A 17112-nucleotide genomic window follows, 5' to 3' on the forward strand; every position below is an offset into this window, starting at 1 on the left:
TTGTGTGAAGTGGCTCATCCGGGAACGAAACTGCAATGATCGAGTAAAAGCACTAAGGCCATAGGAGGGAGCAAATGCCCTGCAATGAGCTTCGCCAGAATTTTTTTGTGTCATAATTTTTTATTGGAGTTCAAAGATAGGCAATTTAATAGGTTACAGAACAATTGATCATTGACAGGGGTCTATAGGAATCTTATACAAGTGGGTCCTTGTCTGGTTCCAAATAGTGAAGATTAGGGCCTCCCTGAGTGTGGGAGGAAGCTCCCCTCCATCCAGGGATTCAGCATACCTGTTGATGAGATGGGGTGCAAGCATAGAAGCATATTCTTTGTAGAACGCAGCTGTAAGGCCGTCCAGTACGGGTTACCGTGATTACTTCCTCCACAGAGAAGGGTTCGTCTAGGTAGCTGCAGTGGCCATCGGCCAGCCAGAGCAGCTGAATAAAGTAAAAAAAGGTGGACAAGTCGAGGTGAATGGAGTTTTGTGTAGCGGTGTATAAGGAAGAGTAGAATAACAATATCTTAGCTTGGACTGCGGTCTGGCTCGCTGCCATGTCCCCGTTTCAGTTTATGGAGCTCACAAATATAATCGATGGACCAAGGCCTCTAGAGGAGGCCGGTGAGCATTTTACCTGCCCAGTCGTCTTCACCATATCGCTGGGCACGAGTCTCCTACCCCAGGTAGAGTCTCCCTAACGGCCACCTCTTCAAACTTGGCCATCTTATCCCTGATTGTGCCCAGAGTCTCCTGCTGATTAGTGATAATGAATTTCTGTTCCAACTCACAGATTTCACACTCAAGGCGGCGGAGGTCACAGCGCAATGACCGTAAAATCCCTGCTTGCTTTGCGATACACTCTCCCCTAATAACAGATTTAAATTCCTCGCAGAGTGTGGAAGGGGACTGAACTGTGCCTTTGTTCAGTGCAAAATATTCTGTTATCGCTGCATGGATCGAATCCTAAAATACCTGGTCACGCAGTGCTTCCGCCGGGAGTCGCCAACTGAATATCCTGCAAGGGGCGCCAGGCAGCGCGAGCGTAAGCAGCTCTGAGGAGTGACCAAATGGTGATCTTGCTAGGTGAGCCAATTCAGAGTGTCCGCCAAGATATCCTTCGAGACCAGCAATAGTCAATTCTGGACCACGCCGGACCAGCAGAGTAAACACAGGTGCCCTACCTAATGTGCGTGTGCCTATGGCACCACACACCCAGAAGCCTGTGGCACTCCATGATATTGTGTAGTTGTGCAGCTGCTTTGGGGTGGGGTCGACCAGCGCCCCCTGATCTATTGCGGGCCGGATCTAGGATAACATTAAAGGCATTCACCCCATCGTTCCTCCCTCCCCCAAAATCGTATCCACCAGTCGCCAGACCTCCACGAAAAATTCTGGGTCATTAATATTAGGCCCGTAAACCAAGAGGGTGACCGCTTACGATGCCCGTCAGCATGATATAATGCCCCTGTGGATCCCGTAGGATTTTGCACGTGCACCAATGTAGTCCCTTTCGCACCAGTATTGCCACCCCCCAGGTGTAATTGAAATAACCCGCTGTGCTTTTCTCCAATCCACCCCGCCCTCAGTTGTTCACAATCATTGTCAGTGGAGTCCAATTCCTGCAGGAGGCATACATCCGCTCCCTGCCGATTGAGATAGGCCGCCAACAAAGCGCTTCTCTACTGTCATTAAGGCCCGGACATTCTAAGTGAAAGCTTTTAATATAAATCAAATCTCCTCAATTGCACCCAGCATTGCTGTGAATATCCAGCATTCGTACCGCATGCATACCGCTCAAGAGCACAATGTGCGGGGAGGCCAGCGAGAAGAGAAGTGTATGAGCGAAAGAAAGAAAAGAATAAAAAATGACCATAGAGACCCCCCACATGCTTCAAATGCAACCACCCTCCTCCCACTCCAGCCCCCCCAACCAGGCTGATCAGTACCCGCCCAACCTCTAACAAGGCCAACCGAGGCCGATAAAGAGAAAATGTGTGGGAAACATCCCTGTGGGGAATGCTAGAGGGCAGACTTCTACCAGCAGTGAAAGCTTAGGTCACTGGTGAGAGTGGACCTATGTAGCTACGGTCGCGCATCAGTCATTGTCATTGAGGGGGTCTCCTCCTACCGCCTCGTCATCTCGGGGTGGCGATGGCCGGCCGGAGGTCGCGCACAAACTTGGTAGCCGACTTGGGGTCTGTGAAGTATGAGGTCTTTCCAGCATGAAAAATACGTAGTCCAGCGGGATAGAGGAATGAGTACTTAATGTCCTGTTTCTGAAGTGTGCGCTTAATGGGCACATATTCCCTGCGTGCCGCCAGGACCGCCATGGTTAAGTCCTGGTAAAAGGAGATGGAATTGCCCTGTAACTTGATTTCTTGTAAGATTTCTTGTATGTCCCTTGCCGGGCGCAGCACCGTGTACCTGCTGCGATAATTGATCAGACGATCAATTATAGGCCTGGCTGGGCCCCAGGCGAGGGGCACGGCCCATGCTCCATTTGCGCGCTCTCAACAATGCCGACCGCCAAGAGAGACTCACCGTAGGACGTGGGACATTGCAGTAGTTTCAGGGATGCCGATAATGAGCAGGTTGTTTCTCTGCATTTGGGCCTCAAGGTCTGCATTCTTGCTTTTGATGACTTGTAGCACTTTTTCCATGTTGAAGAGTTTTCTAGCGCATCGAAGCCCCATTGTCCTCGTGCGTGGAAGTGCACTGCTCCACCTGGCTAATTTGTTCCTTGTGACTGGAGACCTTGTCTCTGAGCCTGTCCAGCTGGTCAGCCATGGTGTCAATTTTTTGATCAGTGGTAGTTTAGGATTGCTTGAGGTCACGGAACATGTTAGGAATGTCTGGTTCTGGTGGGATCTCCGCGGTACCTGGGGGCCCAGGCGGGTCGTCTATCGGTGGGCAGTTTACTGGCTCAGTCTGTCCTTCAAGCGCTGCCCCAAGATGGTGCACATTTCCCCTTGTGTCAAGGATATCAGCTTATGGGGCATGCTATCCTATAGGTTTCACCCAGATTGCCATTGCAGAGTGGGACGACCCATGGCTTTACTCTGCATAGCACAGCCCCAGTGAGTGTGGTAATTAGGGGCCTCAGCGTGCCACTTCAGGCGCCACCTCCAAGCGGGCACACAAGTATCCTTTGGCTACCAGGCAAAATGTGAAGTTCTCATGGGCGGGAGGGGAGTTGGAGGGGTAGGTGGGGTGTCTTCTCAGTCCAATCAGCAATGTGAAGGAGAGACAAATAGGCCACTCCTGATTCCCAAGTTAAACCATGAGGGGCCACCTCTGTAGAGATCATTCCCAAGGGCCCCCCAACGAATGCAGAAGCCGCTTCACTGTCTCTCTGGGAGAAGCAATCCCCACCACCAATTGGGCCGTGTCATAGATCCAGCAGCGCCACAGATCCAGCAGCGCCACTCGGAGGGGTGCACCCCCCTCCTGCGAGCCGTGGACCTGTCTCACAGCACCTGCTTGATGTTACGGGGTGGGGGCCTGCGTGGCAGACACAATCCGGTGTTCTGCCGCCCCGTAGCCTCGTTCCTCACCTGATGCGCGCCCTCTGCTTTTAGCCGGGAGCGTTCCATGCCCTAGTGCAGCTGCCCCTCACCGCCAAGCTCCAAAGGGCAGCGGGCCCACCTGCCAACCTGCAATTCCAGGGAGGACGCTTGGGTCCAGATCAGCTGTCACTGCCAGCGCTTTTTTACAAAGCTGCGCGGGCCACCACCAATCAACTGCCAGTGCCACGCGGGGCTGCAGCGCAGGCCGCACTGTGTCCCCTTCAGACTGTTCGGTCCACCAGCTGTTTCCCTGCCGCACTGGTGCCAAACCAGTCTTTGCGCCTCAAGGAGCCTCACCACATGTATGCTGCAACGTGCCAGGAGAGCCCCAGCGGAGCTCCTCCGATCAGGCTCCATGCCTTCATCAGGTTCACGTCGTGGCCGCAGGCGGGCCTTCCTCCGTTTCGTCCACTCGCAACTCAGCTGCACGACCCACAGGCATGCGCTCGATGTAGAGAAGGTTACTTTCCCACAAAGATAGGATGCATATGGCTGCTGCAACCTACGGATCCTGGCAGATTTCCTGACTGGCCTGCGGAGCCTCACAGAGTGGCGGTCATCTTGCAGCCTGCCTCTTTAATACCCCATTAGAGCATAGTACTCCCTCACCATTTCTATTTTGTCGCAGCAAATCTGAGGTCTTGTGGTGCCAGGGCCTGTATTTTTTTTATTTTCTACATTATAGGCCATCCTGTTCTCTGGATTTAACAGCAAGTATGAGTAAGTGCAAAATTGGTAGCTCTTAGACCGTAGCTGATACAAATCGGACTATCATTGACTAATTTCTTGCGTGTGCTGTGGATGTTATATCAAAGGAAATAGACCTGTTGGAACGATGTCTATCCCTGGGTATGCCAGGGCCAAGTGATCATGTGGTAGTCACTGCAGGTAATGAGCCCAGACCCGACAAGGACCAGGAGTTGGGCGAGAGGAATTCTAACAGTACTAATGAAGCTTTGGACATTCCTACTAATCAGCACTCCCCATGTGTAACTGTGGCAGTTCCCTCCTTTTTGGTCCCTTCCCTCCTTAGTCCATTCACCGGTAGCTAAAGGCTGTAGCTGCTAGCCCAAGCCCTCGTCAACTCTGCCTGCTTTGGGAGAGATAAGCATCTTGTAAATTATCCTACTCCTCCGGATTAATCTTTTTGGCCCCATTCTGAAACTAAGCTAAGTTACTATTAAAGATGTATTATTGTCGCTTAAAATGAAGTTGGATAGGTTAGAGGGTGAAATTGATAAAATAATTTCTTTTTGCCAGAAAATGTCAGATGTGAGCCCGTCTAATGGCAGTGCTTTTGATCCTCCCCTACCAAACCTTGCACAGTGAAAGCCCGTTAACAACCCAGGCTCAGTACACCAATTAGGAGCTTCCCAAGGGCTTGCCTCAGTTCGGATCAGACCCACGAGGGCCCTGTGATTGGGTGTTCGCAGGGTACTGTCCCAAGGGCTCCTCGACTGACAACCTCTTGGGTTCATTTTCAGGCAAATCAACTGCCTTCTGCTGGTATCCAGCCACAGCCCTTAGTTGCAAATCCAACGGTCTCTAATACCCAAAGGTAACCTAGTGATTCTTTAACAATTAACCTGCTTCCATTCTGCTGCCCCGATATGGCTGTTAAGGGTAATATCCCCCTTTGAAACATAGGGTAAATAAAACCCCGGACTCCTTTAAGAATAAGTTGGTGCACTGGCTTAGCTCTAAGGGCACAGTTCCACCTGAGAGAGCACATGAGATTTTGTTGAGCAGGATAGTGGGATGGTTTGGGCTCTTAGTGAAGAGTCTTAAGGGAGACAGTATAGTTATAAACTTTCAACACTCGAGTTATGCAATGGAAATTCTTGCAAGGGCAGTGCTGCCCTCGCTGTTCGTTCGGAATATGGCGTTATATTATTTGGGGTTTTTCTATGGCTATTTACTGAACACTATGCAAATGCATAATACTTCATTACACTTGCAGCGAGTGCCGAGGCCTAACCCCATTTTTTACTCTCCTTTGCCTTTATCCAACAGGTTCCAGGTATTGAATTCCTTACATGACAATGACTGACTTAACCATCCCAGGCATAATGATCTGGGTTGTGAGGAAGATGATTATAGCTGCATCATGGTGGAACCTGTTGTTGAAATGCCTGATGTCGATCTCCCAGGTACCACTGGGTTGATTACTGGCCCCAATATGAGTAATTCTATTTAGCTAGCAATATTGATGTCCATCCCAGTTAAAGTTAACTACATGCCCGTTAGAATGGTATTAACTACACCCAAGAGGGTGTTATAAATTAGCAACTTGGAATGTGGGAGGATTAACAAATAAGCTAGGAAATATTGACTGGGTCAGTACCATATCTGGTTTTGATGTCATTTGTATCCAATAAACCTGGTTCACGATTCAACTCCTGTGGAGGGGTTTTCTTCCCATTGCTTAGGTGCTAGACCTACAATGCTGGGCGGGCCAAGGGAGGGCTTCAGATTCTTCTCTCCAATAACATTCCTGTAACAGTTAAAATGTCTTCTACAGTGGGTCTACAATTCTCAATTTCTGTGGTTAACCATTAAAGGGGGGATCGCGATCTGATGTTGGTAAATCTTTATAACAATGTTTTTGATGCTACATGTAGCAGGGTAGCCAGAGAGCTAGAATGGGATTTGGAAGCCTTTTTACGCCCTATCCATACTGATTTTGTATTCTTATGGGCGGGTGAATTTAATATCCAGACTTGCCCTTTATCGGCCACACATGTATTTGGGTATACTAATCAGTGAAGGAAGCAGATAAACTAACTCTAGGGAAACCTATAAGTAGTTCGGAAGTGACAAACTCTATTAAATCTTTGAAAGACAATAAAGCCCCGGGTCCTGACGGCTAGTCAGCCACATTCTATAAGACTTGTGCAGGATCAATACAACCGACCATGTTAAAAGTATTTACTGATTTTTTTTTTTTTTTTGTAAAACAATTTTTATTGCAGAGTTTGATGTGAATATTACAACATAATTGTAGTATTGCGTTGCGGGGCCTTAGATCCTTAGACACCATCCGATCATCATGTACACAGCCGTACAACCCACATCCCGGAGGTCGGGTGGCGTTTCACGTATTAGCAGCACTTTGCTAATCCCATTGGGTAGCGCAGTCAACTTAGTTGGCCTCCCGCACTCTGCTTTTAGTTTTTCACCCCTCTCCCCCCCAAGAGCCATGAGTTCCTTAACATGTTCTTCGTGGCTACTGAGAGTCCTCTCTCCCCCCTCCCCCGCTCCCCCCCCCCCTGGTGTCTGTACCCGTGTCTGGTGTCGGAAGATCACGTAGTGATGGAAGTGCTAGGGGTCTTAAATCGAGAAGAAAGAAGTGGGCATGTGTCTGGTGCAGGTGTTGGGCCCAGGATCGCCTCCCCTAGGGTCCCTGATTCTATGCCTCCCCCTCCTCTTCGCTCTCCACTGCGCTATCCCTGAGAGCCTGAACCAGGATTTCCCACGCCATGGCCGCGTCTTGAGCTTTCTCATCTGAACTACGACGGGCCAGTTGGTACCTAATCGTGCTCTCCGCCGCTGCCCATTTCAGGAATTCGTTCAGCCACCGTGTGTGTGTTGGCGCTGCCCTTGCTTTCCACCCCCTGGTCAGCTCTCTCTTTGCAATAATTAACGCCATGTCTATGAATTTGCTTGACAGTTTGTTCTTGCGTGTTGGCGGAAACCAGTGTAGAATCGCCACTGCACCGTCATATTGTAGTTCTCTGTCTGCTACCTCATTCAGGGTGTCACCCACCTCCCTTCAGTAGGTTTGCAAATGAGGACAGTCTCTCAGCATATGTAGGAGACCCACGCGTAGTTGCGCGCATCTAGGGCACGCTGCGTCTTCTGCGCCAAAATACGTTGCTATTTTGAGCGGGGTGAGGTAGGCCCTGTGGATAATGTAGAGATGTATTAATTGGAAGCGGGCGTTTCTGGTGCTGTTCTTGGCCCTCCGAACCAGTTGGGACCATGTTGTGTCTGGGATTTCTTTCTGCAGTTCTGTCTCCCAATGAGTTTTAAGACGCGTGAGGGGTTGTATATTTTCGGTATGCATTCTGGAGTAAAGGCACGTAACCGCCTTGAATGTCCCCGCCGCCATCATCGTGTATTGACACGCTAAGGTGGTCTTGGGTTCCATCAGTCCCTCCCCCCAGTGCGCCTGGATAGCTCTCACTACGGCTGCGTGCAATAAATAGTCCCCTCTGTGGAGGTCGTACTGTTCCTGCAAAGCCTGGTAGGGTATTAGTACCCCGTCATCGAAGAGGTCTCCCACCATTTGTAGGCCAGCCTCCTCCCAAAGTTGGATTCTCGACCAGTCTCCACCATGCGGTAGTGCTGTTATCATGCCTATCGGGATCTCGGGTGCATAGGGATGCTCCGGGCCGGTTCGCTTTTGCATGCGGTTCCAGCATAACCTCAACGTCCGTTCCTCCTGGGATAGGCCTCCCAGCACCAACTTTTGTTGTAGGGTTATATATGCTAGTACATGGCGGGGGGTGCCAATGTCTCTCTCCTGTTCTGGGCCCCGGTACACACTCGCTACTTCCTGCGTGAAGAACTGCAGTTGTGCGGCCAGGTAATATAGCTCGAAGTCTGGAACTGCTAGTCCCCCCTCGGATTTTGGGCGGGTCAGAGTCGCCAACGCTATTCTTCGCCTGCCCGTTCCCCATAGGAATGACACCAGTTGGGATTTCAGGCGTTTAAAGATCGTTCCCGGTATCCATATGGGAAGGGTCCTAAAGAAGTACAACAATCGTGGTAGAGCTATCATTTTGAGCAGTGACACCCGGCCTGTCATGGACAGGGGGAGGGTGGACCAGAAAGACATGTTGCCCTGCAGCGCTCGGACGCAGCGGCCTATATTACCATCCAATAGGTCTACGGGCTCGTGGTAGATGTACACCCCGAGGTAGTGTAGGCAGTCGGGCTCCCAGCGTAATCTGGGATGGGCCAGGGAGCATTCTTCCGATTTTCGGATGGGGAAGAGGCAAGATTTTGCCCAGTTCACTCTTAAACCAGAGACCTCTCTGAGTCGCGCTAGGAGCTCTTCAGCCCCCTCCACTGCCTCCTCAGCGTTGTCCAAAAACAACAGGAGGTCATCTGCGTATAATGATATATAGTGTCGGGCCCCTCCCACCTCCAAACCGCGATAGTATTCGCCGCTTCTAGCCAGTGCCGCTAAAGGCTCTATCGCTAGAGCGAACAGTAGGGGGGAAAGTGCACGCCCCTGCCTAGTTCCCCTATGAACTTCATAGCGCTCCGATATCAAAGCTCCCACCTTCACTCTGGCTCCCGCCGACGCATAGAGTACCCTCGTCCACCGTATGTAACCTTCGCCCAGGCCAAATCTTTGCATCACCTTGTATAAATAACTCCACTCCAGGCTGTCGAAGGCTTTCTCTATATCGATCGCCAATACCATGGGGGCTCTCGCGTTTGGTGGAGGATCCGCTAACAACCGAAGTAGTCTACGGATATTGTGCGACGTGTTCCTGGTTGGAATAAATCCCGACTGGTCCTCGTGGATTAGGCCCTGCATGTGGGATACCAGCCTGGTGGCCAGTATTGTACTTAAGATTTTATAATCCGCCGTCAACATTGACAACGGTCGGTACGAGGCCGGGTCAGTGCTTTCTCTACGCGGTTTTAAAAGGGGAATCATTATCGCCTCGCGCATCGATTGCGGTAACGTGCCCCTCGCTTTGGCTTCGGTATAGATTATTTGGAGTCTTGGGGCTAGTAGATATACATATTTCCCATAGAACTCAATGGGCAAACCGTCCATTCCCGGTGTCTTATTGCGCGCCATTCTTTTTATTGCCCCCCTGATGTCTGTCAGGGTGATCGGGCCTCCGATGGCATCAGCGTGGTCTTGGTCTAGGTGGGGTAGTTGTACCTCGGCCAACAAGGCGTCTATTGCCTCGGTCTGGTTCTCCATCTCCCGTCTGTAGAGCCGTTCATAAAATACCCTAAAACAATTCAATATGCTCGGTTGAGTGTTGTAGACCACGCCATCCGACCCTTTCAGGGACAGAATCGGGGAATTGCCTCTGCCAGGGTTGGCCAGCCAGGCTAGGAGCGTCCCCGCTTTATCCCCCTCGGCCAGAGTCTTAGTCAGGTATGTCTTGTAATCGAAGCTGCGGAGGCGCTCTACCTCCACCGCCACTGCCTCTCGCGCTGTGCATACCCTTTCTTGGAGGTCGGGGCGGTTAGGCCGTTCCTTTTCCGCCGTTCTCAGTTTCCTCTCGGCCTTATCCAAATCGTCCATTAAAGTCCTCCTCGCGCCCGCAAACTTCCCTATACAATGTCCTCTTACCACTACCTTGAGCGCGTCCCATTCTATGGCTCTGGAGGAAGCAGTGCCTTCGTTCTCTGCAAAGTATTGGGAGATCCTGTCCTCTAACGCGGCTCGGAATGGCGGGTCATCCAACGTATCAGGCCGGAGCCGCCACGTCGGGATCCGCGCAATCTCGGTCATCCAATCAAGCGTTAAGAGCAAGGGATTGTGGTCTGATATCGTGCGTGCTAAATATTCAGTCCGGACTACCACTGGTAGTACCGGTGGGGAGCCTAGGAAGGCATCCAGGCGGACATGGAGGTCGTGCAAGCTGGAATAGAAGGAATAATCCCTCTCCGTTGGATGTTGTAAGCGCCATACATCTGTCAGGCCCCACTGCGCTTGCCAGTTCGTTCTATGCTTCGCCAGTCGGTGTATCGGGGATGTCTGCAGTGGCGGGTGCGACCTATCTAATGAGGTGTCCTCTATAGAGTTGAAGTCCCCTCCCATCAGCAGTGGCCCGGTGAAATAGGTAGCCAATACCCCAGATAGTCTAGTGCAATATGATGCCTGCTCTACGTTTGGCGCGTAAATGCTGCAGAGTGCTATATGGCGGCCTCTAAGTAAGCCCTCGACTGCTACAAATCTCCCATCGGGATCTACCGTGTGCCTAGTGACCTGGAAGGGAACCCCCGCTCGAATCCAAATTAGGGCTCCCCTAGCAAATGCTGAGTATGATGTGTAGAACAGGTGACCCCTCCATCTCCTTTGCAGTGCAACACCCTCCTTTTTGGTTAGATGGGTTTCTTGTAGGAAGGCTATGTGGACCCCTCTGCGGACTAAGTAGGAATGTATTTTGCACCTCCTTGCCATTGAGTTCAGACCCCGCACATTCCAGGATATACATTTCAATGCCCCCACATTATCCATTGTCCGGTTGCATTCGGCCCAGGTCCATTCTCTTTCGTGACCAGATTACGGGTTCGACACCAATCCCGCCTGCCCTCAACAAAACGTCAGAACTTTCAGAACACCTTCTCTGAGCTCCGTCCCCCCTCAGCTCAGTCTCCCCCTCCCCCCCAACTATGCCCTGAGTCACCCCAACCTCTCCGGGGCCCCCCCTCCCCCCAGAACAGGACCTAACTGCAAAAGAGCTATCCCCATCCAAACTAGAGAGCAACGCGCTCTCAAATCTTCCTACACCGTAGTCTGTACTACGGCGGCCTTATGGGCCTCTGGGTGCGTGTACTAGTTTCTGTTACGTTCAGTTGCTCACTCTGTTCCCCCCGCCCTGTAATGTGCATCAAGACTCACGTAATCCAGTCTCACAACTGCCTGCTCAAGTGTTCATGCTCGCCGTACTAGCCATTTCCGTCCTTGCCAGATCTTTATGTTCCACAGTCAGCTGCCGAAGATTTCTTCCGACGTTTGCGGCGTGACCTTCGGGTCCTTTGTGCTTTCCCCCTCCGATAATTCAGTCTCCGATCCTGTTCGCAGCTTCTCCGAGTTCGAATCTCTCTCCAGTGGTGTTGACGCTGTGCCAGAAACCTCTTTCACTGCTTGTAGTGCTGCTTTTCGCTCCTCTCCCCCGTCTGGGAGTCCGTCGGCTTTTTCGATCCTTGTCTATGCCTCCGGAGCCGCTTGGATTGCCTTGCCGGGCGCTGCTGGAGCTGTTGGAGCTCGCTTTCGGCTCTGTAGCGGGCCCCGTCCGTTCCGGCCTTGTAAGTGTCCCACCAGGCCCACGCCTCCGCTGATGTCGTGAAGAACAAAGCCTTTTCATCCACTATTATTCGGACCTTGGCCGGGAATAAGAGCGAGTATTGTAGTCCCTCGGTGCGCAATTCCTTCTTAAGGGACAGGAACGAAGCACGCAGTTTTTGGGTTTCAAAGGTGTAGTCCGGGAATAATGTGACGTTCTTATTATCGACTTGGAAGGGACCCATTTCCCTCGCACGCTGCAGTAACCAGTCCCTGTCCCTGTAGTGGAGTAGTTTGATCACCACCGGTCGAGGGGGTAGTCCCGGTTTCGGCGGCCTAGCCGGAACTCGGTGTGCCCGTTCTATGGTGAAGAATGGGGACAGGCCCTCCGGGGCCACCACCGTTCTCAGCCAGTCGTCTAAGTATACCACCATGTCCGCTCCTTCTTTTTTCTCTGGAAGGCCTACTAAGTGCACATTGTTCCGCCGACTGCGATTTTCGGCGTCCTCCGCCCGTCTTTCCAGTGCTTGTATGCGGTCTAGTGCTTCGGCAAGCATCCCTTTCGTGGCTTTGTGTTCCGGCACGATGTCCTTCAGGGTGATTTCAGCCTCTTTGACCCTGTCGGCCAATTTTCCATGGTCAGCTCTCAGGAGCCCCAGCCCTGTCGACACTTGGGCAATATCCCGGTGTAGGGCGTCCTTTGTGGCAGCGATAGCGTCAAGGATCTTGTCCTGCATCAGTTGCAGCTCCGATGGGGGCTGTTGAGTGTTCTCCGGGGTGTCCGTGGTCGGGCCCCCGTCCCCCTTTGGTCCCCGTGGTTTACCCATTTCGTCCCTATAGGATCAGCCGGCTCCGCCGAGGCAGCCGTTGGCAGTTGGCTCTCCCAGCAGTCGGCCGACGTGCAGGGTGGTGGCGGTTCTTGAGCCGCAGGTGCTAGCGCCTTCCCCTCGGTCGCGTCTGTCGGGTTCCAGGGACCTTGTCGCTATGGAGGTGCGTTAGCTACTCAGGGGAGCAGTAGAGGCGTCAGCGGCCGTCCCTCCCCGCACTGGGGCCCAGCTGCATTCGGACCCCTCTCCCTGCTCGGGGACCTCAGCTACTTCCTTTGGGCTCCTCACCTCTAGGCTGCTCTTCGTCGCGGTCGTGTGTTGTAATGGCCGCCACTCTGGTCCCCCCGGTCGCACTCCCGTCCACTTGGGGGGAGGGGGAGAATAGGGCCCAATGCCGGGGTGTCGAGTCCTTCTCTGCTGTCGCTGGACCTCCGGGGTTCACACTGGGGAGTGCGGGGGCTCCACACCGGTGCTGTCATAGGCAGCCCAGAACCCTCGTGTAGCCCCCTACAATTTAATTCCGCCGTTCCGCTGGGCTTCAAAGCCAGGGATCGGGCACGATCTTCATGGGGAGGCGGGGGTGCCCTCGCAGCAGTGCTCTCTGCGCCCAGTGCGCCGCCGTCCGGATTCTGCACTATGGGGGCCAATGCCGGGGCCCTCAGCGCAGGTCCCAGTAAAGCAGAGCCCCGCCGATGACTTGCAGGCACCCCGCCGGTTGCTCCCAAGCGGGCCGAGCCGGGCGGTCTGCCCACCACTCTTAACGCGTTGTCCCCGCTGCCGCCTCACCTCCTATGCACAGGGCCTCCGGGCCGGAGCCATCGGCAGTTGCTGGCCGTCGCAGTGCCCCAACCCAGCTTCCAAGTATTGTTGGTGCCGCGGGATCCGCCGCCTGAGACACCCGCGTTCGCGGCTCCGTTCTCGCCGCTTGAGCGGGTTTCCACTTCCCGGGCTGCAGGCCCATGAGCCGGGGTGTAGAGTTTGTCGCCCCCGGTCCAGGAGTCCACCAGGCCACCCGAGCTCCGCACAGCTGCTCACGAGGGCCGGATCCACTGGGGCGCCAAGTCAGGGTAAAATCGCCACTCGCTCGGTTATAGGTCCGCAATCTCCGCTCCGCAGGGCACTAGGGGAGACCTGTCGTTTGCCAGCAGCCGCCGGCGATTTCTCACGCCGCCATTTTGCACCTCTCCAAGTCGGGCACTCCGCAGTCCGTTCCGCCCGTTGTAGTCGTCCAGCCGGCTCGCTACTCAACCAGAGCAGGCACAGATGGTAGCCGTGGGATCGACCAGAGTTTCACAGGGATCCCACGCCTGGTCACGGATGAATTCAGGATAACCGGGCTGAGGGTCGGGAGCCACTCTAGGCTGTGTCCGTCCTCATCGGCTGCTAGCCACGCCCCCCTTAAAAGTATTTACTGATATAGCTCAAAAAGGACAAACAACTAGTTCAATGGCAGAAGCTAAGATCATGCCTGTACCCAGGCCTCCGGTGTCTGAAACAAGCCCTAAGCAGTTCACCCCGGGATATGATGGTTATTAAGTCTCCTTGCTTACAGTACAAATGGGCCCCCCAAAGTAAGAAAACACTCCGGGATGAGGCCTGGTCAAAACTGAGTTTGGCTGCAGAAGCTAATAAGAAGTTATTCTGGAATAAGGTCAATGCTCTGTTTTAAAAACATGTTATTATTCCTAAATTCTGTTCTTTTGTTTCCTGTGAGGCCGGAGTTGTACATTTTCTGGAATTTTTTAACCGAATAATCTGGACAGTGGTGTAGAAGGTTGTGAGTTGATGCATAAATGGGAACCCCTTCCATTTGATATCACTATTGACAAGGTCCTTTTGGCTCAGCATCTTAGTGCTGGGGTGGGGCAGAGCGGGCCCCTGGACCTGACGGGGTGCCGATAGATGCTTTTAAATCTCGTGCTGAATTATGGGGGCATATTCTTATAAGGGTATTTAATGTAGCTGCTGTCAACATCATCTTCCTGGGGTACTTCTATTATTGTACCAATTGACAAAAAGGACGATAATTCAGACCCTAAAAACTATTGTCTTACTTCGCTCTTGGACACCTCAGTGAAAGTGATGAACTGGATCCTACTGAGGAGGTTGAAGGAATGGGCACAAGAATATTCTATTTCATCACAGGCCCAGTTTGGCTTCAGAAAAGGCCTACGAACTAACAAGCAGTGTGTCCATCTGGATCTGTTGATAGGGAAATATACCAGAGATAAATCTATCCAGCAAACTTTATTTTGGCTCCTAGCCTGAATGCACGTCCACTTTAAAAGTAGGGCGGGCATTCGTCAAGGCTGTATTTTGGCCCCTTTACTGTTTTCTCTTTTTATCAATTGGGTGGATAAGTCTTTGGAGTCATTGCTTGCTGATGCTCCCTGTGTGGCTGATTCAGAAAAGGGGGTGGTGATGGACAGAGTATCTGAATTAAACAGAACACTCGTACCCAGTCAACAGATCAGGGCTTGATCCATCACCGTTTTTTAGCTCACTGCACCATCCCAGCTCAGAACCTGGCTACATGCAAATTAGTCTGTCCCTGGCCCAGTGCATGATGGGAACAGGGCAGACCAAACTACCAAGCCAATTCTTATACTGGAAAGGAAACAAGCTTCCGGGGACCGGTTTCTGGCATTACAGCCGTCTTCGGCCCGGCTTGCTTGAATCCTGATGGTGCAGTGAGCAAGGGACTCACATCTGAGTATACCCTTCCACGCTTATGGTGGACAAAACGATTCAGAAAAGGGGGTGGTGATGGACAGAGTATCTGAATTAAACAGAACACTCGTACCCAGTCAACAGATCAGGGCTTGATCCATCACCGTTTTTTAGCTCACTGCACCATCCCAGCTCAGAACCTGGCTACATGCAAATTAGTCTGTCCCTGTGTGGCTGGGCATCCTACGCCTGTTGTTACATGCTGAATCTGGTGTCTTGCTTTCTAGGACTCCGGTTGGTCTACAGAAATTTATGAGTGGCTTTTGAGAGCTTGTCTTCTAGAAATGTGGTTATCAATGAATCTAAAACGTTAACAATGATCTGTGGACAAAAAAAAATGAGAACCTTTTTTTACTGATAATACCTTAATTGTTACTGTAAATTCCCTTTGCTACTTATGGGTTCTATTCACGGGTAATGGCTGTTGGGCACAACCAATATTAACTGCCAAAGACAAAATTAGCAGTGTTCTAATGGGATTTTTAGGTTCTCATCTAAGCTAGGTAGCCGACTCATTAGAGAAATGGTCAAGGTGTATAAGATTAGAGTGTTGGCTTATGCTACCTATGGGGCTGGCCTTTGGGGTTGTGCTCCTAGTACAGCACTCCAAGTCGAGGAAAATAGTTTTAAAAAACTATTATTATGCCTTTCTGTTTCCGCCCCAACTATGATCGGTCACAAGGAGGTTGGTCTACAGTACATGGAGGATATACTTTTGTCAAGGCCTTTGTTCTTAAGGTTTTCTCGATAGGCAAAAGAGGAAATCAGTTTTACCAAAAGCTATCATCCTTGACTGCTTAAATCTGGATAATGTATCATGTATCCCTTGGCTAGCATTAATTAATTCTTCCTTTAGTTTGTTGTTTAAATTGCCCTTATGGGCGGGCCCCATCCAATTACTATCACTTACTAAGCAGACTATTAAAGGAACCTTTTTTCAGCATAGACTAGAACAACGAATGGGCACATAAATACGAAATCAATGGTTGCTTTTTACATGTCACTTGATCCAGAAGAGGGTTGCAAAAGCTATTTATTCTGTTTTACCAATATGCAGCGCGGGTTTGTTTTGACAAGACTCCGGTTTGGCACATTGTATCACTTGGTGGCTGTTCCTAACATGAAGTCCTGCCCCTCAGATATGACCTTTTGCCCATGAGCTGGCCGGACTAAATAGAGCACATTGCACTTTTTGCTGTTTTGTAACTTTTATCTAAGCCATTAGGCGTTTTTATCTTCCATCTATTCATGTTGCCCCGAACATTAGATCTTATAATGTCGCTATGAAGTTTTTTCTTGCATTAAATGATCCTTCTGTGGGTTTTAATGTTGCTCTTTTTATCCTGAAGGCCATTCATTTGAGGAAAAGTGTTCTGTATTGGCTGATTCCTTGATCTTGGTATTCTGTAATGAATTGCTTGTATTAATTGATCCCTTTGTGTATTATTGATGCTCTTTTTATTCTGAAAGCCGTTACTTGAGGAAAAGTGTTATGCATTAGTAGATCCCCTGATTTTTGTTAGATATGTTTAAACATTGTTTTAATTACGTCTATTATTTAGGCACGTTTTATGCAGTTTTTTCATTGTTTTATGTACTTTTATGGCTGTTTTTGTACTAGCCGAATAACGTTTATGAATTGAATGGTTTGACAAGTGCCAATAATGGGGATTTTGTGAAATCTTTTTTTTTTCTACTCCTTTGCGCCCAGGAATGTATAATATACAATCTTTTTCCTGGCGTTTCTGATTAAGGCAAACTGGAAAAGATTATAAAAGTGTTGGTGTTTGACATCAAGTCCCAGTCTCACATGGATTCTTTCTTTTTCTCCAGGCAGCTATATCACTACAATAGGGGTGGATTTCAAAATCCGAACGGTTGAAATTAATGGGGAGAAGGTGAAACTGCAGATCTGGGACACAGCAGGACAAGAGCGTTTTCGGACCATAACATCCACGTAAGTGTTGTACCCCTGGTGAAGAAGTTTGAAATGTCTGAATTTGAT

General features: G+C 50.8%; 1 protein-coding gene across 1 annotated transcript in view; it reads left to right on the forward strand.

The window, feature by feature from the left end:
• The window catches only part of RAB35 (RAB35, member RAS oncogene family), a 160059-nt gene that overhangs the window by 79657 nt on the left and 63290 nt on the right, over nt 1-17112 (forward strand). Inside the window, exon 3 of the mRNA XM_086942876.1 lies at nt 16941-17064. Within this exon, the coding sequence (XP_086799002.1) occupies nt 16941-17064 (124 nt within the window). The remainder of the gene's footprint in view (nt 1-16940; nt 17065-17112) is intronic.

Source organism: Lissotriton vulgaris, chromosome 11 (assembly GCF_964263255.1).
Source record: "Lissotriton vulgaris chromosome 11, aLisVul1.2, whole genome shotgun sequence".
NCBI classification, from domain to species: Eukaryota; Metazoa; Chordata; class Amphibia; order Caudata; family Salamandridae; genus Lissotriton; species Lissotriton vulgaris.